Source organism: Hemitrygon akajei, chromosome 10, assembly GCF_048418815.1.
Source record: "Hemitrygon akajei chromosome 10, sHemAka1.3, whole genome shotgun sequence".
In the NCBI taxonomy this organism is placed as follows: Eukaryota; Metazoa; Chordata; class Chondrichthyes; order Myliobatiformes; family Dasyatidae; genus Hemitrygon; species Hemitrygon akajei.
The window spans coordinates 170454520-170479558 of record NC_133133.1 but is presented as its reverse complement, the minus strand read 5'-3'; the positions used below and the strand labels follow the sequence as shown (position 1 = coordinate 170479558).

The following is a 25039-nucleotide window of genomic DNA, read 5'->3' as shown; positions in this document are numbered from 1 at the left end:
TTACGTGGCTCACTCCTGCTCTTGTTTCTTATGTTTTTCTGCTCTTGTGGTCTGATGAAAGGCCATTGGTTTGAAACACCTTTCAACAGGTGCCGCATGATCTGCTAGGTATCCAGGATTGACAGGTTGCTAGGTATCTGCTAGGTATCCAGGATTGATCCAGGTTGACAGACTCTGCAGAATTTTATTGCTGGATTTACCTGTCCTCCTGACTACACAAGAGGAAGTTTTAGTCTTGCCAAGGAAAGATTCCTTGGCCTTCAGATTTGACTGCAACTCTCACTGCAGGCATTTGCTTCCTTCTGGGTGAAGATGAAATTGGGGCTCTGTTAATGCAATAGAATTGTAATTTGTGGAAAGGGGCTTCCATCTGAGTCAGAGAAACATCTCCTGTGATTGGAAGATCTGGCACTTTACAAGTAGATTGAAGAGAGAGTGGATGGGGCACAGACCTCTGCTGATGAGAGGACATTAGCATTCCCACGATAGTGTTTATTTTACTAAACAGTCTATACTCTGAAATTGTGCTAAACACTGAAGATTTAATCGAACATTCTCTAGGCTGCATGGTTGATATAAAATGTAAATAAAAAGCATCATTCAATCACTTACTTGTATTATATTCTAGCCACCTGGCTTTCTTCAGCTGAATAGATGCTGAGTCCTCCTCTAACGCATTGGCTCGATAATCTTCTGTGAGATGGACGGGGGGTGGGGGGGGGGAGGGGGAGAAAACACAGATCTTCATTATGGCACCTATCAGTAACTTCCGATATAATTAAAATATTTAATAAAGTTTAATCAAAGGAAATTGTACTAAGCCAGTGGCATTTACCGTGGCAAATTGTACTACTATAATGTTACAGTTAGCTTAACATTTTACAGTGTCATTGATCAATTGGAAATACAGGGTTCAGTTCCTTTTGCTGTCTGTAAGGAGTTTGTACATTTTCCTCATGAGCGCGAGGGTTTCCTCTGATGCTGCAATTTGCCCCCACATTCCAAAGATGTCCTTGGCATGGAAGCATGGCGACATTTGCAAGATGCCCTCAGCACACTGTGTTGGTCATTGATGCAAAAGATATATTACACAGTACGTTCTGATGTTTCAATATTCATGTGACAAATAAAACTAGTCTTTAAAATAATTCAAGCAACACACACAAAACGCTGGTGGAACGCAGCAGGCCAAAGGCAGCATCTATAGGAAGAAGCACTGTCGACATTTCGGGCCGAGACCCTTCGTCAGGACTAACTGAAAGAAAAGATAGTAAGAGATTCCAAGCTTTTGACATAATATATACTTAAGGCAGATTAATCAATTCTTGATTAGCCAGGGCATAAAGGGATTCAGGGAGAAGGAAGAGATTGGGGCTGAGAGGGAAATGGATCAGCCATGATGAAATGGCAGAGCAGACCCGTGGGCCAACAGGCCTAATTCTGCTGCTGTATTTTATGAATTTATAATAATACATTAGCAATAGTCTTTATATATAAACCGATCAGAATCAGGTTTAATATCACTGGCATATGTCATGAAATTTGTTGTTATGCAGCAGTAGTACATTGCAATATATAATAATAAAGCAGTAAATCACAGTAAGTACATATAGATTAGAAAAGTTAAATCAAATATGTACTAAAAAAAGTAGTGAGGTACAGGAGTGTTCATGGGTTCAATGTCCATTCGGAAATCTGATGGCAGAGGGGAAGAAATTGTCCTTTAATTATGTAACATTAAATAGCTGGTCCTGATGAGAAAAATCATGACTGAGATGTAAAAATATCATGTGGTGCCTGAGTTACGTTAAATCCTTAAGAGATTAAATACAATAGAGGCGAATTTTGCTTGCATTAAAATTGCATTATAATTGAAGGTGATATACTTAATGATAGAGTGGATAGAAGTTCATCGTCATAAACTGGGAGAGAGGTTCTTCAATGTGGAGCCACTTCTCCCCTGTTGAGCAGAATTTTTCTCTCCAAAGATGAAAAGCAATATAATTGTTTTTATAAATTCTACATGCACACCTACTTTGCACACAATGGGGTTTGATGTTTTTCCAAAAACACAGGATCAAAGCTGCATAATTTAAAGGTGGATTTCCTAAGGGGATTATTTTTTATCAGATATAATGCCAAAAAGAAGGTTCAGTTAGTTAAACAATAAGTAGTCTCCAAAAAAGTGCATATTTTGATCACATTTACTGTTGCAGCTGTGATCTAAATGCCATTTAATATTTCCTCTGTGGCTGCAATACTGTTGCTTTCACGAAACAACGCACGTTGGCAAATGTTACACTGTTGTTCTGCACTCGAGAGGAAAAAAACATTATTGTATTGCAGAGGATAAATGCTGAAGCAATGATAAAGATTTAGGATTAGTTTTATTTGTCGCATGTACATTGAAAGATACAGTGAAATGTATCACTTTTTTGTCAAGTCCAGTCAGCGAAGATTGTCTGGGCAGCCTGCTAATGTTGCCACATTTCTGGGGCCAACCTGGCATGCCCACAATTCACTAAGCCTAACTATACATCCTTGGAACGTGGAAGGAAACCAGAGCATCCCGAGGAAACGGGAACATCCACGCGGTCACAGGGAGAACATACAAACCTCTTACAGACAGCGATGGGAACTGAACCTCAGTCATTGGTGTTGTACGCTACCATGCCAACCATGATGAAACCAACATGGACACACTAAAGGCTTAGGAAATAGCACAAACAGATAGCAGCAAATAAAACAAAAACATTTAGTGACTGTGGGCATGCCATGTTGGGAGCAGAAATGTTAATTCTTGGGGAAAGTGCTATACACAGGTAGAACAGGGAAACATGCAAAACAAATACAGACTCAATCAAGAACAAATAAAAAATAAAACTAATTAATCTAAAGTGCTGGCAATAGATTTCACAATAAAATAAATAATTTGGAATCAAGCCAGACCATAATTCTCTAGAACAGACAAGATGGTTTGAATCTCTACTCTAACTGTGATTCCGGCCAGGATAATTAGAGTTATAGAGAATTGCAGGCCCTTCAGCCCATCAAGTCCATGCTGAACCATTTAAACTGCCTACTCCCACTGACCTGCTCTGGTACCATAGTCCTCTATACCCCTACCATCCATGTACCTATTCAAACTTCTCCTAAAAGTTGAATTGGATTGGATCTGTTCATTGGGTAAGGTAAACATATATGCATGGAAAATGTGAAAATTAATGAAGGAACTCAAAGACTTCAAGGAATATTTTAATTACAAATATCAATTGGACAAGAAGCATTCATGTTGTGTGTGCTACAAAACTTTGTTATCCAATGAGGAGCACTCCAGTAAATCACATTTCAAGAACATCTCAACAGGGTTCCCCATCTCCCATAAATGGGCTTCACGTCAGAGCGATGTAGCATCTTGCATAACCAAAGAGATAGATCACAAAACAATACAGAAGACAGAACATATGACAGACATTATCAGAAAATGAAGGAAACACTTGGCTGGTCAGGGAGCATCTGTGGAAAGAGAAACAGTTAATGTTTCAGGTTGAAGTACCTCCATTAGAACCAACCATCTTTGACTTGAAACATTAGCTCTTTTCCTTTACCTAGATGTTGTCTAACCTGCTGAATGTTTTCTGATTTTACTTCAGAGTTCTAGCAGCTGCAGTTTGTTTTATGTTCATCAGCATCCTTGTGGCGAGTTTACCGAGGGTCATTTCAGATGCTGCTGGGAGTTTCTTGTGATGGTAATTCTCCTTAGTTTCTATATACAGTATCAGAATGCTGTTTATTTTATAATCTTTGTTGTTACAGCTGAATAACTCTATCGGATTGTATTGATTATCAGCAATATATGATTAACGCCCATCTGTCAAGTCTGACAAGGGCTGGATAGAAGAGAGCAGAGGAACAGGCCCTTCAGCCCACAATGTTGAGCCAAACCAGCTAAAAAACAAATCAAAAATGCCCAAACACTAATCCCTCCTACCTACACAATGTCCAGTCCCTCCACCTTCCTCACATTCATGTGCCTATCTAAACGTATCTTAAAAGCCTCTACTATATTTGCCTCTACCACCATACCGGGCAGCGCATTCTAGGCATTCACCACTCTCTGAGTAAAAAACTTACTCCTCACATCCCCTTTCAACCTATCCACTGCCTCAGCTTCAATGCATGCCCTCTAGTATTAGACATTTCTAACCTGGGAACCATACTCCCTGTCTACTCTGTCTATAAACCTCTATAGGATCTCCCCTCAGCCTCTGCTGCTCCAAAGGAAACAGCCCAAGTTTGACCAGCCTCCCGTGATAGCACATGCTCTCTAAACCAGACAGCATCCTGGTAAACCTCTTCTGCACCCTCTTCAAAGCTTCAACGTCCTTTCTATAATTGATCTATTACTACATTTCTGGTCATTATAGAAAATGGTGACTGCAAATGGAAATATTAACACAGAGTCCCAGGCTTAGCTTCAGAATGAACTCCTTTTATAACAAACTCACATCAACAGGGGAATCACTTGTCCCAGAGCAAATGCTCACTATCCAAAGTGTCTGTTGTTTATATACTGTCTCATACCAACTCGTTTTTCCTTTATCTCTCCCATACAAAGAGCAGATAATTGAATTACAACATCAAGCTTCAATGCCCAGCACATCACTTGGGCCAGGTGTATTTTCCATTTTTTCCTTGTTTCCTTCCAGTTTCCCTTCTGGATTCTGGGATGGATGTTATGGAGTCACAGAGTCACAGATAAGTACAGCATAGAAACAGGCCTTTCAGTCCATCTAGTCTGTGCCACACTATTTAAACTGTTTCCTCCCGTCAACCCGCACTGGGACCATAGCCCTTCACACTCCTACCATTCATGTACCTGTCCAAACTTTTCTTAAGGGTTGAATTCGAGCTCGTATACACCACTTGCGCTGGCAGCTCTTTCCACACTCTCACCACCCTCTAAGTGAAGAGGTTTCCCCTTAAACTTTTCACCTTTCATCCTTAACCCATGACCTCTAGTTGTAGTCCCACCAACCTCAGTGGAAAAAGCCTGCTTGTGTTTACCCTATCCATACAACTATATTTCATGCTACCCCCTGTGGAAAATTTATTTCAGCAATACTGGGAAAGGCGACACAGACTTAAGTCACCACATGCAAAACGCTGGAGAAACTCAGAAGGTCAAGCAGCATCTATGGGGATGAATAAAGAGTTGATGGTTTTGGGCTGAGACCCGCGATTTACAGTTTGGAGATCGATTAAATGATCCAGAGCTTTGCAGTCTCCGAGGAGAATCCGAAAGCAAGTGTTCGAACCCTTGAGTCATCGAGATGCTTATTTGTGCGGGAGAGAGAGGGTCTGGGGGTGGGTGGGTGGGTTTGCTGTTTCTCTTTGAACTGACATCCATGGTTTTCTTTGTTTTGTGGCTAACTGGAGAAGATAAATCTCAGAGTTGTATACGGCATACACATTTTGATAATAAATGAACCTTTGAAGACCCCTCATGAGGACCCTTCATCAGATAATGTCCTGATGAAGAGTCTCATCCTGAGACATTGACCTTTTATTCTTTCTCATAGATGCTGCCTGAGCTACTGTTCCTCCAGCATCTTGTGCTCATTACACAAAATTTCCAGAATCTGCAGAAACTCTCGTGCTCAAGTTACCACAACCAAATTTCCTAGATTCTCTGACTTCAATTTGATATAACCGAACGAGCTTTAGCTCCAAAGATTGCAAAAAAAATGAAAAGGTGTAGGCTCTATTTCTTGGAGTTCCAATAATTAAACTCACGTATTTACAATGTTTGCAGAAAACAATATGGACTCTGAGGTATCAATAAGCATTTGGAGAACAGGCAGTTTCAATGGGATGATAACAGATCTGGTCAGGTAAAGATGAACAAAGAGAGGCCTGTTAGGAAAAAATGGCGTGGGGCCAATCCTACGAAGGAAAAGAAGTAGGGCAATTAAAGTTGGGAGTTCCTAACGAGATTGAGATAGAACAAAAAGAGTCAGAAACAAGGGCTCAGAGCAGGCACATATACAGATAATGCTGGAAATACTCAGCAAATCAGTATCTATGGAAAATTTACAACGATGTTGCTGGGACTGGAGGACCTGAGTTATGTAGGCCTCCGTTAGTCTTGATAGACCATGGATTTTCACGCCACCAATGTTGTCCAAGGGAAGGGCATTAGGACCCATACAGCTTGGCACTGGTGTCATTGCAGAGCAATGTGTGGTTAAGTGCCTTGATGAAGGCCAAGGCTCGAACTAGCAACCTTCAGATAACTAGACGAACGCCTTAACCACTTGGCCACGTGAGTGTTAACACACCTGAGTTATATGGAAATACTGAATAGGTTAGGATTTTATTCCTTGGAACGTAGAAGATTACAAGGAGATTCAATAGGGGTATGCAAAATTATGAGTGGTATAGATACCGTAAATGCAAGCAGGCTTTTTCCACTGATGTTGGGTGGGACTACAACTAGAGGTCATGGGTTAAGGGGGAAAAGTGAAAAGTTTAAGAGGAACATGAGGGGAAATTTCTTCACTCAGAGGGTGGTGAGAATGTGGAATGAGCTGCTAGCGCAAGTGGTGCATGTGAGCTCAATTTCAATGTTTAAGAGAAGTTTGGATAGGTACATAAGACCATAACACCATGAGATATAGGAGCAGATTTAAGCCATTTGGCCTATCAAGTCTGCTCCACAACTGCATCGTGGCTGATCTATTTTTCCTCTCAAAATTTATGGATTGGACTTCCGGTAAGATGGCGATTGCTTAGCTGCTCCGAACTTTTGTTCCGTTACTGTCGCTACCTTTGCACTAAATGTCTCCATTTTATAAAGCTTAGATAGGAATTATTTCGGTATCTCTTACTTGCCTGTGAATATATCTAACCTACAATGTCTAGCAAGAGTTCTAAATCCGGGAGAAAAGAAACTACGACCTCGTCGGACGTGACGATGGAGGCGCTTGCAAATCTCCGAGACGAAATCTTAAAGGAAATTAAAACCGCTTTCAAACAGTTAGAAGACAAACTGGATCGGATCAACGATAAAGTGGACAAACATGCTGAACACTTATCTCGCATCGATTTGACTTCTGAAGCTTTAGAAAGTCGGGTTCGATACTTGGAGACTCTCTGTTCCAGCTTAGAGGAAAAATCTAATAAACTTCTTTCCAAAATGGTGGATCTCGAAAATCGCAGCAGACGCTGCAACATCAGAATTCTGGGATTACCAGAGGCAACTGAGAAGGGGTCAACCGTGAAGTTCTTCGCCGAGTTTCTCTGTGAGATATTCGGGAAGGATCTGCTTCCAAACCCGCCCGAGCTCGAACGAGCACACAGAGTTAGCGTCCCCCCCGGAATTCTGGGCACCCGTCCGCGACCAGTAATCTTGTGTTTCCATCAATACCAGGTAAAACACAGTCTGATTGTGGAGGCACGTCGCAGAGGCTCTTTTTCTTTCCAGGATACAACTATTCGCTTTGTGGAAGATTTTGCACCCCAGACCTTAAAGATGCGCGCTGAGTATAAAGGCGTAATGAAAGTGCTTTTTGATCATGGTTTCAAACCTTCCTTTCGTAATCTTGCTGACCTAAGAATCAAGTTTAATACCGGGGAATTCAAGTGGTTCAAATCAGTGAGGGAAGCCGAAGCGTTTGTGGCAAGTCTTCCGGCTATCCAGTCATCTTCGGAATCTGATCGGACTTCCTAAAATGGTGGATAAGTACTCCTCGTAGTAAAATTACTTTCTCTGGACTCGGAATTCACTTGAATCACTCAGACATTATTCACTGAAACTCTAAAGGCTGTTGACAATCTCTCCCGGGATTTGGTGTGTGTGTAATCCATTTTCACCTCTGTATAACTTTACCTACAGAGTTCTACAACTAAATCTAACTTGTTTTGGAGGTTTGAAGTCTTTAGTGAAGGCCTCCCTGTTTGTCGGTTCACAGTTCAACTGCTGATTTATTTTTCCTCTGTTTTAAATACTTATTTATTTTATCTTTTTCTTTTCTTCACCCCCTTTTTTTTCCCATTCTCTGAATGTTTTTTTCTCCCTTCTTGGTAAACGGTTGATAAATACTCGTCTTGAATTTATAATTTTCCCCTTCCTCTTTTTTTCTTTTTCCTTCTTACCTTTTTTTTTCCCTTTCTCTTACTTTATCCTTCTATAATATTTCGCGGGTAGGTTAGTTTTGGTTTTCTTCCGATTTTCTCTGTATTAAGTTGTATATCTCGGCAGAAGGTGTTCTAATCTGTAGTTATGTTTTCTAGTGCATAAACTAGTTACTGTTTGTTATAGCATTTATACGGAACTGCTGTCAATGACACAGATCTGGAAGTTGTATTTGGGTTAATTTTTTTGGTAGAGCTAGCTACTTGTTTTGGTAGCCGTCTAGTTTTGGGTTGTGTGGGTGGGGTGGGTTTTCCAGTTCCAACATTTCTTTATTGTTTAGGACATGTTTATATTTTGACCTTACGAATCTATGTTTACATCTCTGCTCCCAGACTGCTATTGTACCGCTTGATTTTTTATATGCCTGCTGCCTTTTATGCATTAGTAATTGATAATGGCTAGTGCACTTAAATTTGTGAGCTGGAATGTAAAGGGACTGAACCACCCTGTTAAAAGGAGGAAGGTATTCTCACATATTAAACAACTCAAAGCTGACATTGCTTTCCTCCAAGAAACTCATATTCGTTGTTTCGATAACTCCCGGCTTCTGTCCAAGTGGGCGGGTCAGCATTTTCATTCATCCTTTGCCGCTAAAGCTAGGGGAGTCTCCATTCTTATTAACTCAAATATTCCTTTTGAACTCCATAATAAAATATCGGACACAAATGGCCGTTTTATTATTGTTTCTGGTAAACTATATAACACTAAAGTTGCACTAGCAAACCTGTATGCCCCCAACTTTGATGATGTTAACTTTTTTGAACAGTTTTTTTCCTCACTACCAGACTTAAACTCATACTCTCTTATATTGGGTGGTGACTTTAACTGTTGGTTGGATCCTAAACTGGACCGATCGTCCTCTGTTACCAGATCACCTACCAAATCTGCCTTAGCTATTCAGTCGTTTCTCTCTAATTTTGGTATCTCTGATATATGGCGTTTCCTCCATCCTACGGAGAGAGATTATTCCTTTTTCTCACATGTTCACCATACCTTCACTAGAATTGACTATTTCCTACTCGATAACCAACTTATCCCATTTGCCCACACTTGTGACTATCAGAGTATACTGATTTCTGACCATGCCCCAATTACCCTCTCTCTGAACTTTCCCGGTCTCCCTCAGAGGAACAAACACTGGCGGTTCGATTCAACTTTATTATCGGATGATGATTTCGTAAAATTTATTAAAGACCAGATAACCTTCTATTTTAACACTAATACATCACCTGAAGTGCCATCCCAGATTGTCTGGGATGCCATGAAAGCATATTTGAGGGGTCAAATAATCTCTTACACAGCAAATCTCAATAGAAGATCCCGTGCAGATCGAGCAGACCTCATTAACCAGATTAAAGATGTGGATCAATTATATGCCCAAACTAAGAACCCTGAATTATACAAGAAGCGCGTTGAACTCCAAACTAAATTTAACCTTCTGTCCACTCAACCTGTCGAAAGTCAACTTCTCGAAAGCAAGAGCCGTTTTTACATTCATGGGGATAAGTCTGGTAAATTCCTAGCCAATCAGCTGAGGCGTTCTAAAGCCAAACAACATATTACAAAGATCCGGAAGGAGAACGGAGACTTTACATCGGATCATTTAGAAATTAATGACGCATTTAAAAAATTTTATTCTCGGCTTTATTCCTCTGAATCCCTGAATGACAATATCTCTGTGGATCAATTTTTACAGAATCTGAATATCCCCTCACTTTCATCTGATTTCAAAGCCAAACTTAATGCGCCTATATCACTAGAAGAAATATCTTTTGCAATTTCTGCACTGTCCTCAGGGAAATCTCCTGGACCTGATGGGTTCCCTGTGGAATTTTATAAATCATTCTCCTCACTTCTTTCTCCTCAGTTACTTTCAGTATTATCTGACTCGTTTAACTACGGCAAATTGCCACCCTCTTTCAATGAGGCATCTATTATTCTTCTTTTTAAAAAGGGCAAAGACCCAACAGAGTGTTCCTCGTACAGGCCGATCTCTCTGCTCAATGTTGATGTAAAGATCTTAGCTAAAGTGTTGGCTCATAGATTAGAAACCGTTATTCCCTCCATTATCTCTGATGACCAAACAGGCTTTATTAAAAACCGTCTCCCTTTTTTTAACATTCGGCGTCTATTTAATATTTTATACTCAGTTCCAACTGGGACTCCTGAATGTGTTATCTCCTTTGATGCGGAGAAAGCATTTGATCGTATAGAGTGGAACTACCTTTTTGCAGTCTTAGAAAAATTTGACCTCGGCCAAAGTTTCATCTCTTGGATCCAATTGCTGTACCTGTGTCCTACTGCTTCTGTTCTAACTAACTTTCAGAAATCCCAAGTATTCAATCTCAAACGTGGCACCCGTCAGGGATGCCCCTTAAGTCCCTTTCTCTTTGATTTGGCTATAGAACCTCTGGCGATAGCATTTCGAAAATGTCCTGAACTGACCGGGATTTGGAGAGGGGGTGTTGAGCATAAAGTCTCTCTCTATGCTGATGACCTACTACTCTTTCTCTCATATCCGTCTACATCCTTACCTCTAATGTTTTCACTTCTTGACCAGTTTAGCCAGATCTCTGGCTATAAACTCAACTTACATAAGAGTGAACTTTTCCCAATTAATAAAGAAGCACAAGAACTAATATTTCGTGATCTCCCTTTTAAAGTAGTCCATAATCAATTTACTTATCTTGGAATTACAGTCACAAGGAAGTTTAAAGATCTCTTTCGTGAAAACTTTGTCAATCTTTCATATGCTACAAAACAGAGTCTGGTACAATGGTCACCTCTATCTATGTCCTTGGTAGGTCGTATCAATGTTGTCAATATGTATGTTCTCCCCAAATTCTTATACTTATTTCAATCTATCCCAATTTTTATTCCTAAATCTTTTTTTGATTCCTTAGACTCTATTATTTTGTCATATCTGTGGCAGAATAAGCGCTCTAGAATTAATAAAATCCACCTCCAAAAATCTAAAAAAGAGGGTGGCATGGCTTTACCTAACTTTCGCTTATATTACTGGGCAGCTAATATATGTTGTGCTGCCTTCTGGTCTTTCTTCCACGGTCAACCTGAGTGCCCTAACTGGGTGGCAATGGAGTTGAGCTCCACTAAAGAATTATCTATATCTGCACTTCTTGGCTCTGCACTCCCTAGCAGTCTGCCCAGATCAATAGCTAATCCTCTGGTTAGACACATTTTGCGTATATGGGCTCAGTTCAGGAAATGCTATGGTTTCCAGGGGTTTTCCATTTCTAGCCCTGTCGCACATAATCACCTTTTTTTACCTACCACGTTCGATTCAGCATTCCATGTTTGGTACAGGAAGGGCATTAGACATTTTGAAGATCTCTTCATTGATAACCGCTTCGCTTCTTTTCAACAGCTCTCTGTTAAGTTCAACCTGCCTAACGCTCACTTTTTCAGATATCTCCAAATCCGACACTTTACTGCTCCTTTAATTCCTAACTTTCCTGAAATGCCTGCGAAAAATGCTATGGGCCTATTTCTCTCCATTAATCCACTAGGTAAAGGTTTAATTTCAATTATCCAAGATAAACTAGCAGCCTTACGACGGGCCCCTGTGGATAAAATTAAAATGGCCTGGGAGCAGGATTTAAATATCTCCTTATCCGAGGAGAGCTGGGATTCAGTTCTCAAATCGGTTAACTCAACCTCTCTTTGTGCTCGCCATTGTCTCTTACAGTTTAAGATTGTTCATAGAGCCCATATGTCTAAATCTAAACTATCTCAATTCTACCCTGGCATTAGTCCGCTCTGTGATAAATGTAAGAGGGGCGTGGCCTCTCTCATCCATATGTACTGGCTCTGTCCTAGCTTGGAGAAATTCTGGAAAGATGTCTTCACTACACTATCAGGTATTCTGAATCAGCACCTAGAACCTAACCCCTTAATTGCTCTGTTCGGTTTTTGGGGCGAGACAGATTTATGTCTGGGTCCGACCAAATGCCGAATACTATCCTTTGCCTCTCTCCTGGCGAGACGCTTGATCCTCCTGAGATGGAGAGATGTTGCCCCGCCCACTCATGCGCAATGGCTTAACGACATTATGGCCTGCTTGGACCTCGAAAAAATTCATTATTCAGTTCTCAATTCGGATTTAAAGTTCCGTAAGATCTGGGGGCCTTTTATCGAGTACTTTCATAACCTTCCTCTTGACTAGGGTTTTTTTTTCTTGCTTTCAGCTCCCTTTTTTTTCCTGGTAGTAGGCATTATTATCCTCTGTTGCTAAGTGTATTCACAGTCTGGGAGTTTGACTGTCCGGACTTATACTCTCTATATTGTGTGGTGGTTGGTCTGGAATTGTTGTTTTTTTTTCTTGTGTTGTGGGGTTTGGGGAGGACACTAAGCTCACTTGTCTTTAATTTAGGTGCTTTTTTGTTAAATTTTCTTCCTCTGTAGCATATTGTTATTGTATGCTTAACCTTGCTCTGTATTAATGCTCCTCATTGGGATTTGGGGTTTTTAATTTTGTAAAATGTTTTGAAAAACTAATAAAAAAATTTTTTAAAAAAATTATGGATTACATTCATTAACACATAATTATAGGGTATTTCACAATTATATTAACATAATTTCAAAATTCTATAAAAGAAAATTCCAGCTGCATGGCATCAAAGGCTACGTGCATGGGAGCATTTTGGATACTGCGTGACCATTCACCCACGCAGTTCAGAGGGAGCAGAGGTAATAAGTGGTGATTTGGAGCCAGTTAGGGGCCACACAGGCATGGGAAATGATTGAGATATCTCTGAAGTATTGTGCTCTAGTCTTCACCCATAAAGAAGATGCTGCTGGCACACCCAGAGGAAGTTCACAAGAATGACTCCAGGAATAAATGGGTTAATGGATGAGGAGCTCTTGATGACTCAGGACCTGTAATAGCTGGAACTTAGAAGAATGACAGGAGAACTCATTGAAACCTATTGAATATTGAAAGGCCTAGATAGAGTGGATGTGGAGAGAAGATGTTTCCTGGGGGTGTCTATGTTTAGAGGGCACAGCCTCAGATTAGAAGGATGTCCCTTTATAACAGAGATGAAGAGGAGTTTCTTTAGCCAGAGGATGTTGAATCCGTGAAACATATTGCCACAGATGGCTGCAAAGGCCAAGTCATTTGGTGTATTTAAGGTGGAAGTTAATAAATTCTGGATTAGTAAGGGTGAATGGGCCCAATGGCCTAATTTGCTCCAATGTCTTTTGGTCTTCTGGCTAAAGAGCATGTGGTTGAGATACTGGATGAATAAGAAATTAATTAAAAAGTTGCAAGAAACATTAGCTAGAGTTAATGTGGATAAATCAGCCAGTTCAGATAATATATATCCTATGATATGGTGCAAAATAAAGAAAATGTTTTGGCTCTAATGTTCAAAACTGAAAATTATAACATTGCAAATATTCAACATTTGTTCAAAAGGGAGCATAAGGATAAACCCATAAATGACAGACCAATCTGCTTAGCGATAAAAGTGGGGAACTTCTTGGAAATGAAGACAAGAGATGTAATTAGAACTCACTGTGATAATGTGGATTGGTCAGGAAAATATGAACGCACTAGATAATGTGGATTGGTCAGGAAAATACGAACTCACTAGATAATGTGGACTGGTCAGGAAAATATGAACTCACTAGATAATGTGGACTGGTCAGGAAAATACAAATTCACTAGATCATATATGTCAAACTCAAGGCCTGCGGGCCAAATCCGGCCCGCGGTGGAATTATCTTTGGCCCACGAGATAATATCTAATTACTATTAAAGCTGGCCCCAGTAATCGAAGCGCCTATGGCGTATGATATGGCTAATGCTGAGTTTATTCAGGTACCGGGTTTTCAGGGTTTTTAGTGTTTATTCGGCAGTCTTGCTCGGCAGTCTTCTTCATAAGAAACGGAATTTGTAAAGTGAAACACTTTGTAGTTATAGCAGAGACTGAGACACATGAGAGCAGGCTGAAAAAACGGAGGCAACGAAAGCTGCGTTCGCACGCGTCCGACTGATCCGGCCCGCATGAAGCTGCATTTTGCTCAATCCGGCCCGTGACCTAAAATGAGTTTGACACCCCTGCACTAGATAATGTGGATTGGTCAGGAAAATACGAACTCACTATTTAATGTGGATTGGTCAGGAAAATAGAACATGGCTTTATGATTCACAAATCATGTTTAACAACTTTCAGCTTATCTTTAAATGTGTAATTGAAGACAAGAGGCAGAAATAGCACTCAGTGTGATAACGTGGTTTCATCAGGGAAATGCAGCGTGACCTTATGAAAGGCAAATCATGTTTAATTAACTTGGTAGTCTTCCGGAAATGAAACTATTGTGACATATGACTACTTTCAAAATCCATTAGATGAAGTTTTTGCATTTTAAATTTATCATTCAGGATGTGAGCCACTGAACAAATGGGGCAGGAATAATCTAGAAAATTGGCTTTGTGACAGACAACAGAAGAACTTGGTTGTTTTTTGAATTGGAATAAAATATTCAGTAGTGCTCTCCAATGTCAATATTAGGATTATTCTATTTCTTTACATTAATGATATAATTTCCATTTATAAACACAAAGCTTGGAATCATGATGAACTATGAAAAGGAAGGTAAGTGACTTCAAGAGGATAGAATCAGAATAAGGTTTAATATCACTGGTATATGTCATGAAATTTGTTGTTATGTGGCAGCAATACTTTGCAATACATTACAGTAAAAACAATAAATTACAGTAAGAAGTGTATGTATATATTTAAAAATTTAAATTAAATAAGTAGTGCAAAAAGAGAAAAAAATTTGTGAGGTAGTGTTCATGGGTTCAATGTCCACTCAGAAATCTGATGGCCAAGGGGAAGAAGCGGTTCCTGAATCGCTGAGTGTGTGCCTTCAGGCTCCTGTACCTCCTCCCTGATGGTAGCAATGAGAAGAGGTCATGTCCCATGTGATGGGGGTCCTTAATGATGGACGCTGCCTTTTTGAGGCACAGCTTCTTGAAGATGTCCTGGATGCTGGGGAGGCCAGTGCCCATGATGGAGTTGACTGAGTTTACAACTTTCTGCAGCTTATTTTGATACTGTGCTGTGGCTCCCCCACCCCCCATACCAGATGGCGATGCAGTTTGGTTAAAAAAAAGGTGAACATGTGACAGAAGAAATAAACACAATAATTTAGTGTTTCATTTTGGAATTAAGAATAAGAATTTGGGGTTATGCATGGATAACTGGCAGGGCAGGATGGAAAATTGTTTAATAAACAGTTGTATCCTTATAAGTAGAAGCACAGTGTGCAAGAAAATGGAAGTCAAAAAGAATCATTATTTAAGTATAGTAAAAGTATTGTATCCATTTCTAATTACTGGACTTATAAAAGATATAAAGCTTTGGGGAGGTACTGAAGAGACATATAAATGGATCTCAGAGAGAAGAGGTTTAGTTATACTGGCAGCATGAACAAAGTGGGATTGTTCTACTTGGAACTAAAGAAGTTTACATATATTTGGTGGAACAGACTAGAATCAGAGGGCATAGAATGAAGATGATAGATGGATGATCAAGAAGTACAGCATTTAGATATATTAGATATTTAAAAGTAGTGCACAGAATTTCAGCTCTGGTATTCAGAAAGGGAAACCTTTGGAAATGAAGATAAGAGTCAGCATTAGTCAGAATCTGAATCAGGTTTACTATCATTGCCAGAAGTTGTGAAATTTGTTAACTTTATGGCAGCAGTACAATGAAATACATGATAAATAAATATGGAGAAAAAAACTGAATTCCAGTAAGTCTATGTATGTCTATTAAGAAGCTAAGTTCAAATAAGTAGTGCAAAAAAAAAACAGAAATAAAAAAGTAGTGAGATAGTGTTCAGGGGTTCAATGTCCATTTAGAAATTGGATGGCAGAGGGGAAGAAGATGTTCTTGAACCGTTGAGTGTGTGCCTTCAGGCTTCAGTACCTCCTTCCCGATGGCAGCAATGAGAAGAGGGCACGTTCTGGGTGGTGGGAATCTTTCCTAAGGCACCACTCCTTGAAGGTGTCTTGGATACTATGGACGCAATTGCTCATGATGAAGTTGACTTAATTTTTACAAGTTTCTGCAACTTATTTCGATCTGCTGTAGGTGCCCCCTCCCCATACCAGACAGTGACACAGCCAGTCAGAATGCTCTCCACGGTAGAAGTTTTCAAGTGTTTTAGTTGACAAACCAAATCTTCTCAAGCTCCAAATGAAATATAGCCCCTGTCTTGCCTCCTTTATAGCTGTATTGATATGTTGGGTCCAGGTTAGGTCCTCAGAGATACTGACACCTGGGAACTTGAAATTGCTCACTCACTCCACTACTGATCCCTCTATGAGGACTGGTTTATGTTCCCTCATCTTACCCTTTCTGGAAGTCCAGAATCAGGTCTTTGGTCTTGCTGATGTTGAGTGCAAGATTTGACCTGCAACACCACTCAACTTGCTGGTATATCTCACTCCTGTACACCCTTTTGTCAACATCTGAAATTCTGCCAACACCTTGCACAGAGATAGCATAGACGATAGCTGAACAACTTCCATTTGTGGTATATCTCCTTCATAATTCTGTAACCAAGTTATATAACCATCTCCAATAGTAATGTAATGATATCCAAAAATAGTCAAGCAAGTGACATAAATAATAATTCCAAAGATTACTTCTTGTATACAGCTTATATTTAAGTAATTATTAATTCTTTAGCTTTATGTGGAAAAGAAACACTATGTATTTTCTCCCGTTGGGCTGGTCATTCTGAAGTTAAAAAATGGATCAGGCAATATCTGTAGAAAATCGTATACAATTAACATGTCAAGTTAATGACCTAGCATCAGAATAGGAAAATTGAGGATCAATTTTCACGGACAAGCTTTCAAGTTAAACACCAAATAGATAAAGAGAATGATATGTGAAAAATTGAGGATCATGCTGCCCACTTCTCCCAAAAGGGAGATAATCAAGGCAGGATTATTAATCAAGCTAGATGTCAAAGGTGTATTGAGCTAAGATACAGAAGCAGTGGAGAGTAATACAGAATTGGTTTAGGTCGACATCATAAATAGCATAGGAAAAATTATATGGATGACAATATCTTATAAACCTTCAAATTGTGACCTCTTGACAGTTTGGGCAGAAATGGGGAACTATCCAGAGCATATTTTATGGGAATGACAATTATCATAGGAGATTTTAATCAGACCTTAAGACACAGGAGCAGAATTAGGTCATTTGCCATTCTACTACTGCTGATTCACTATCCTTCTCAACCCCATTGTCCTGCCTTCTCCCAGTAGCCTTTGACACCATGACTAATCAAGAACTATCCACATAGGATCTTCAACCTGAAATGTTAACTCTTTCCATTTTGGCATCTGTTGCCTGAGCTTCTGAGTATTTCCAATATTTTCTGTTTTTAGTTAAATATTACACAAGAGATATTAACTTTATAAAAAACATATTATAGACATTTCATTACAGCAAAATAATTGAATGTGATTTCTAACAATTTTTATATGAATATTTAAATGCAATAGAGAATATTTTCATGACAAATGTTAGTGATAATAAACTTGATCCTCAATTTTCCTATTCTGATGCTAGGTCATTAACTTGAAATGTTAATTGTATACGATTTTCTACAGATATTGCCTGATCCATTTTTTACTTCAGAATGACCAGCCCAACGGGAGAAAATACATAGTGTTTCTTTTCCATATAAAGCTAAAGAATTAATAATTACTTAAATATAAGCTGTATACAATGAAGCATTGATCTATATGCGTAGACACACCTTTTCTTATAAGTAGACGAAAGGATTAAATGTAAAGGAAACAATGATTTGCAGTGTTCAATCATGGGAAATGCACGTAAAAGCATTTAAGTCCTAACCCTTGCACAAAGTAATTGTTAGGCCAAATTTGGTATATTCTGAATATTCATGGGCTTTTTGCTTTCACGATGAGGGACATAATAGCTCTTGGACAATGTGTTGTTGGATTACTAGCAAGATATCAAGAATGCAGACTTTGAGTTACTAATAAAATCTAAAGAGTTACTAATAAAATCTAAAGACAGCAGATGCTATTGCAGTTGAATTGGAATTAAATAAAGATTCTTCAGTGGTGAGTGGACTAAATCAATATTGTGAGCAATTTTGGGCCCTTTATCTAAGAAGGGATGTGCTGGCATTGCAGAGGGTTCAAATAAGATTCAGAAGAATGATTCCGGGATTGAGAGGCTTGTCATATGAGGGGTGTTTGATGGCTCAGAAGTATCAGGGAGGATCTCATTGAAACCTATCAAATGTTGAAAGGCCTCGATAGAGAGGATGTGGACAATGTTTCCTATGGTTGAGGAGCCTAAAACCAGAGGACACAGCCTCAGAATAGAGGGGATGAGCAGGAATTTCTTTGGCTAGGGAGTAGTGGATCTGTGGAATTTATTGCCACAGATGGCTATGGAGGCCAAGTCATTGGGTATATTTAAAGCAGAGGTTGATAGATTCTTGATTAGTCAAGGCATGAAGGGATATGGGAAGAAGGCAGGAGGTTGATGCTGAGAGGGAAAATTGGATCAGTCATGATGAAATGGTGGAGCAAACGTTGTCTAATCTTATTGTTTTATTATTGTCCAATAAACATTTTACATTTTTTGGAAGGCAATTCACAGACAAGCTTTCAAGTTAAACACCAAATAGATAAAGAGAATGATATGTGAAAATATTTTCACTCCAAGTTGGGTGCTTACAGAACTAACACACATATTGATTAATATTAAGTAAATTGCAACATTCAGAAAAGGTACTAAAAAATTAGAAGGAAAACAAAAAAAATTCAATGTGTTTGTCGAGAAAATAGAGAAGTTGTGTTGTATAAAAATCAGAATTTGGGAAGGGCCTCAATTCAACACAAGAAGGCTTTTCTCTTATTCAAAATGTGCATGCCTATACCGAACAATTGCCTTATTGTTTTACACCACAGCAGGCTTGAAACTGCATTTACACCACTACTATAATGAGAATAAAAATCAGAAAAGGAGTAACTCACTCTGCTTTGGATGATCACCAGATTTAGTATTCAAGTTCTTAGATTATTACACAAAAACTGCTTCATGTTGATTTTACACTGTGGCATTTGGTGCCTGCAGAATCCCAAATTAATTTGATGCTTGTAATTCTGAGTTTGCCCACTAGGTGAAAGCTTTGCTAATTCTCAAAGCTTATCTGAAGAAACATTTGAAGAGCACAAGTGCCACTGTAAAGGACTTGAAAAGATTCAGCAGTAAATGTAGAAAATGATAAGTGCCGTTAAAATAAAACAATTTGTAAATCTACAGTCACATTGTACTGAACAGGTTTCAAAACATAAAAGTCTTAAAAAAGCCGAACGGTTGGGGTCATGTTGCCACACTATTAATGTAATGTGGTATCTTACTTCATTCTGATGCTTTGTATCTTTGCAAATGTGGCCAGTTCCGAAATAAGTCATTATTAGGTTTGAATCACAAAAACAAATTTCAAAATTAACATTAATTTTTATCATTTGTCAACCTGATTTCTATACAAGTTATAATTGGTTTAGAGCAATACTCACATCATTTACAGCTCAAAGTTTAGAATAATTGAAATTACTCTCCAAGCATCATTATAAACATGAATTCCATTTCATATAAAACATGTATAGTGCTCTTCCTGTGTTTTAGCTCAGTATCAAAATGACTCCCATTTCTTACAAAACATGCAACTTTAGGGGCACAGAGTCACAGAAAAGTATAGCCCAGAAACAGGCCCTTCCACCCATCTAGATCCATGCTGAACCATTTAAAATGCCTACTCGCATCGACTTAGCACTTAAATTGCCTAGGTACCAGGACCACAGCCCTCCATACACCTACCATCCATGTACCTATCCAAACTTACTTTAAACTCTGAAATCAAACTTGCATGCACCAGTTATGCTAACAGCTCATTCCACATACTCAAGACTCTCTGAGTGAAGAAATTTCCCCTCATGTTCCCCTTAAACTTTTCATCTTTCACCCTTAACCCATGACCTCTGGTTGCAGTCCCACCCAACCTCAGTGGAGAAAGCCTACTTGCATTTACCCTATCTATACCCCTCATAATTTTGTATACCTCTATCAAATCTCCCCTCAATATTTTACATTCCAAGGAATACAATTCAACCCTTCCTTATATCTCAGGTCCTCCAGACCTGGAAATTTCCTGTAAATTTTCTCTGCATTCTTTCAACTTTATTTACATCTTTCCTGTAGGTAGGTGACCAAAACTGCACACAATACTCCAAATTAGGCCTCACCAATGTCTTATACAACTTCAGCATAACACCCCTTCATATGTTTTACTTCAGTCACTTAAGATTTCAGAAGCACTCTTCATTACTAAACACATGACCTATTCACTTGGGTGCGTCCTGTTTCATGTAAAACCTTTCCATTTATTGTACATAGCAACACTCGTGTTCCCTGCCGGTGGTGAGGCAGTTTTAAGTGTTAGTCTCTTTTTTGCAGGGTTAGAACAATTGCAAACAATTTCCACACAGTGACTGCCCATGGTGGCATGGTAGCATAGAGGTTAGCATAACACTTTACAGTACTGGCGACCCGGGTTCAATTCCCACCACTGCCTGTAAGGCGTTTGTGCGTTCTCCCCCTAACTGTGTGGGTTTCCTCCGGGTGTTCTGATTTTTTTTTGTCTAAACATATTAATTGGTTAATTGGTCATTGTAAATTGTCTCGTGGCTAAGATTAAATTTCTGGGTAGCACAGCTTGAAAGACCAGAAGGGCTTGTTCTATGCTGTCTCCCAATAAATAAAATAAATAAGCAACAGTTTGATAATGACCAGTAACATGTCATTGTGGGATCATTGTTTTTCAGGAATAGAGACAAGGTCTCTCTACACTTCAAAATAGTTCCATGGTAAATTTCAAACCACATGGCGGTGCACATGGCTTAACATCTCAACTGAATGAATTCACTTCTCTTGATACAGTGCTCCTTCACTAGAGCATGAGATATTTAGCCTAATCTTTGTGTTTAGAGCAGAAACCACAATTTCTTGATTTATAGATGAGAGTTATAACATCTGAAGCATAGCTGGTGTCATGATAGTTTGATTCACGTCTGAAAACATAGCATGTGCTACGATCCCTGTGATTTACATTGAACATTCACCGTGCTTTGTTAACTCAGGGACTAAGAGAGAGAAATCACACGTGCTTTACATTAGGACACCAATACTGTATCTCTTTCCACTTCACTTTTCCAGCTACTTCATGGGAAATTACTCTGCCAAGACTCAACTCTTTTTTATTTAAAAGGATCACCCCCCCCATTCTTTCCAAAATAAGTTTCCATTTCACTTTTCACGCCTGTTCATTCTGTTCATGAAGCACAGATTTTCCTCCACAATCCGGCCTCTGTGTCTTTCGAAATCCCCAAGTACAGGACATGGATGGATGAGTGGAGATACATCGCTACTAAAGGAGGCTACCTCCGCTAGCCTGCAGGCCACCCTTGGGCAAGGTGTAGCATCTGCTTAGCCCCCCACCCCACCCCAAGCAGGGTCACGTGAAGCCATGGGAGCTGCTGGTCGTATGAGCAGCTGGTGCATATCACAAGTCCTGGTTATGCAAACACTGACAACCTCTGAAGAGGACTGATAAAGGCTGGGGTCATCCATGTTGTAAAGACACTGCCAGGAAGAAGGTAATGCCAAACCACTTCTGTAGAAAAATTGATCAAGAACAAACCAAGTCACAAGACCATGATCACCTACATCATATGGCATGGCACATAATGATGATGATGGAGCAGAGAACAGCCAGGGAAGTAAATTAAAAAACATTAGAATATGGATACCATGAAGAGATAACTGTGGCCCACACACTTGATCAAAGTTCAAAGCAAATTTATTGTCAAAGTACATACAGTATACATCACCTTGAGGTTTATTTTCTCAGATATTCACAGTAAATGCAAAGAAGCACAATAGAATCAATGAAGACATAAAGGCCTACAAACAACCAATGTGCAAAAGATCACAAATACAAAAAAACTAATAAATAATATTGAGAACATGAGTTGTAAGTCATTGAAAGTGAGTTCATAGATTAATGTGAATAAAAACGTTAGAAAAATAATTTAAGTTGCATTTCTGCTTATTTTAAAAATACCATCAAATCACCACAGGTGAGAAAAGCCTTTTTTTTTAAAGGCAATATATCAAAATGCTTTATTTTCTGGATAAAATAAAATGTGTGTAGTCTATTTGAGTGAAATAATTCTTCTAAGGTACAGAACAGCATTGCCCAGTCCATTAGCACAGTCGCAAGTCAAGGCCTGTTTCAGTCACATCCTTCCTGCCCAAGACTCCAAATCCTTTCAAAGAGGAAATGCTGCCGCCTATCCTTTAATGTCATAGTGTTCTGCCAGAAAGTTTTCAAAGTACAGATCACCCCCTCGAAAGGAAGAGAAACACTCATCTAGAACACCATCTGTTTTTTCTCTCTCATCCAGAGCGTTCACATCCGAATATTCTTCCCAAAGATCTTTAAACCCCTGTCCTCATGGAATTGGCTCTATCAGCGTTTCGTTGGTCTTCAAGCCTTTGGGTTCCAGAGCAGATGAGGAGGGAGGGTGTTGAGGTGGATGTCTCAACGCGTGTTCTCTCCAAAGTGTCTCAGTGTTACTCCAAGAACCCCGAGATCTAGACACATGAATGCGACTTTGTGTAGGCAGAAGGAATTAGCTTAGATGGCCATTTGATTAGTAATGTTAATGGTTCGGCACAAGATTGTGGGCCGAAGGGCGTGTTGTTGCGTTGTTCTTTTCTATGTGTGGTCCGCTGTGAGAATCAGGGAACGCGGCTCGGGGAAAATAGCAGCCACGAGAAATTCCGCAGATGCTAGAAATCCAAAGGAAAACTAGCCGGCGCTTTACAGATCCCGGATTTTGCTGGACAAAGGAACTACGAACAACTATTTGCTCCTAGACGCGCTTAGTGAAGACGGTAGAGTTGGCAGATTGTCCCTATGTTGGCATTGGAATAACATGTCCGCTTGTTTTTCGTGATCTGACATCTCAAGATAGGTGAACGAACTTCAGATCTACAAATTCATTAGAAACTTCCCAGTTTAAGTCAGCTTTACGCTGAGGATGTGTCTCACATCCTGACTTCTACCTACCCAAAGTGGTTCGGTTGCGACCTCGATTTTACTTGGTGAACAATAAACAAAAATACAACAACATTTCGAACTTTTAAATTACTAGATGTTTCCTGAAGTGGAGAACATGTATTCTACGCTGCATTTGTGAAACCAAAGTAGTCTTGTAGTGGACCTTCAATCACGATTATAAACCATAACATTATTTAACTTATTTTACAGATATTTCCAAAAGTGAAGAATTACTCATTCTGTCTTATTTGTGAAATCTAAAATAGCCTTGTAATGTAATGACCATTAGAAAAAATGCAGGAGGAGTGTACCAAATGGACACATCCGGCCTCACTCCCATCCCACCTCGACGCTGACTGACGACTGTCAGGAGCTAGCTCACCTTCAGTTGGGCAGATGCTCAGACTAACCGGCTTCCTGTTCTCTCCGAGCTGGTATCTGAGCCAGCTATCGTAGTATTTCCTCTCGCTCTTCACTGTCGCCAAGTAGCCCATCTTCTTGAGGTACATTTTCCGGTCAGCTAGGCCGAGACGGCCCTCTTGATTATCGTAGCAGTTCCATGATGGCGCGCCGGCGCAGTCCTGCAGCCTCAAGGTGTGAGACTGCTGGGGCGAGAGGTTGTTAACCGGTGTTAAGCAGAGGCCGTCCTGCAGGAGGCGCAGTTTGCCCCGCGCCGTCCACTCCCACTGTTGCCGGTCGTTGGTCAAGTTACAGGTGACAACCAGCACCCTCACCCTGTTGCCCAACAAGCACTGTCGCTTCCGAGCGTGCATGATCAGGAATCCATCTGCATGGAAGAGCAATCAACACGGTCAAATCGTCATGTGCTACCGTCCCCAGTCAAACACAAGAAACAACATCCAACGACATCACAACTAAGAACTGCACTCAGCCATTAAAGTGGTAGTAATTAAAAACCTTCCACTATAATGGATTCATCCGTCCTTAAACAATCACACTTTTTCAATATATCACCTTTAATAGATTTCGGAGTATTTCAGTGAATCGCCTCCTGTAGTTACTTAAGAACACGAGTCCATTAAACATAGGAGCAGAATCAGGCGATTCGACCCATCGAGTCTTCTTCGCTATTCCATCATGGCTGATACAGTATTCTTCTCAACCCCATTCGCCGGCCTTCCCCCCGTACCCTTACTAATCAAGAACCTTCCAACCTTAACTTTAAATATATTCATTGACTTGGCCTCCACAGCTGTCTGTAGCAATGGATTACAAAGATTCACCACCTCTGGCTAAAGACATTCCTCCTCATTATTTGACAGAAACCACATCCTTTTTTTTTACATTTGGCTTTAAGTAGTGGCATCAGTTTACAGATCATTAAACCCCAGAATTCTCAAGGCCAAGGAGACTGGGGCCAAGAACCCACTGAAACTCTAGCTTTACACTTCCCTCCCCAGCCTCATCAGGAACTCTGTCAGTGAACCGATGGGCAAACTTGGGGCAGTGTGCTTGATGTGTATCTGCCATTCCCGGACTACGGGCAAGCGTCTCCCCCTGCCTAATCCCCACAACCACCACACACTCGTGCGCTTAAGTGGAATTAATTTAAATTCACTCTGATGGAGACGGCTTCTACAGACCAGTCAAGTACATAAC

General features: G+C 39.9%; 1 protein-coding gene across 1 annotated transcript in view; it reads right to left on the bottom strand.

Annotated features, from left to right (window-relative positions):
- ptprb (protein tyrosine phosphatase receptor type b) overlaps positions 1 to 25039 on the bottom strand; it is a 113441-nt gene that overhangs the window by 88019 nt on the left and 383 nt on the right. The window contains exons 2-3 of the mRNA XM_073059669.1: positions 23802 to 24206; positions 613 to 693 (exon numbers count right to left, since the gene is read on the bottom strand). Coding sequence (XP_072915770.1) covers positions 613 to 693; positions 23802 to 24206 — 486 coding nt within the window. The remainder of the gene's footprint in view (positions 1 to 612; positions 694 to 23801; positions 24207 to 25039) is intronic.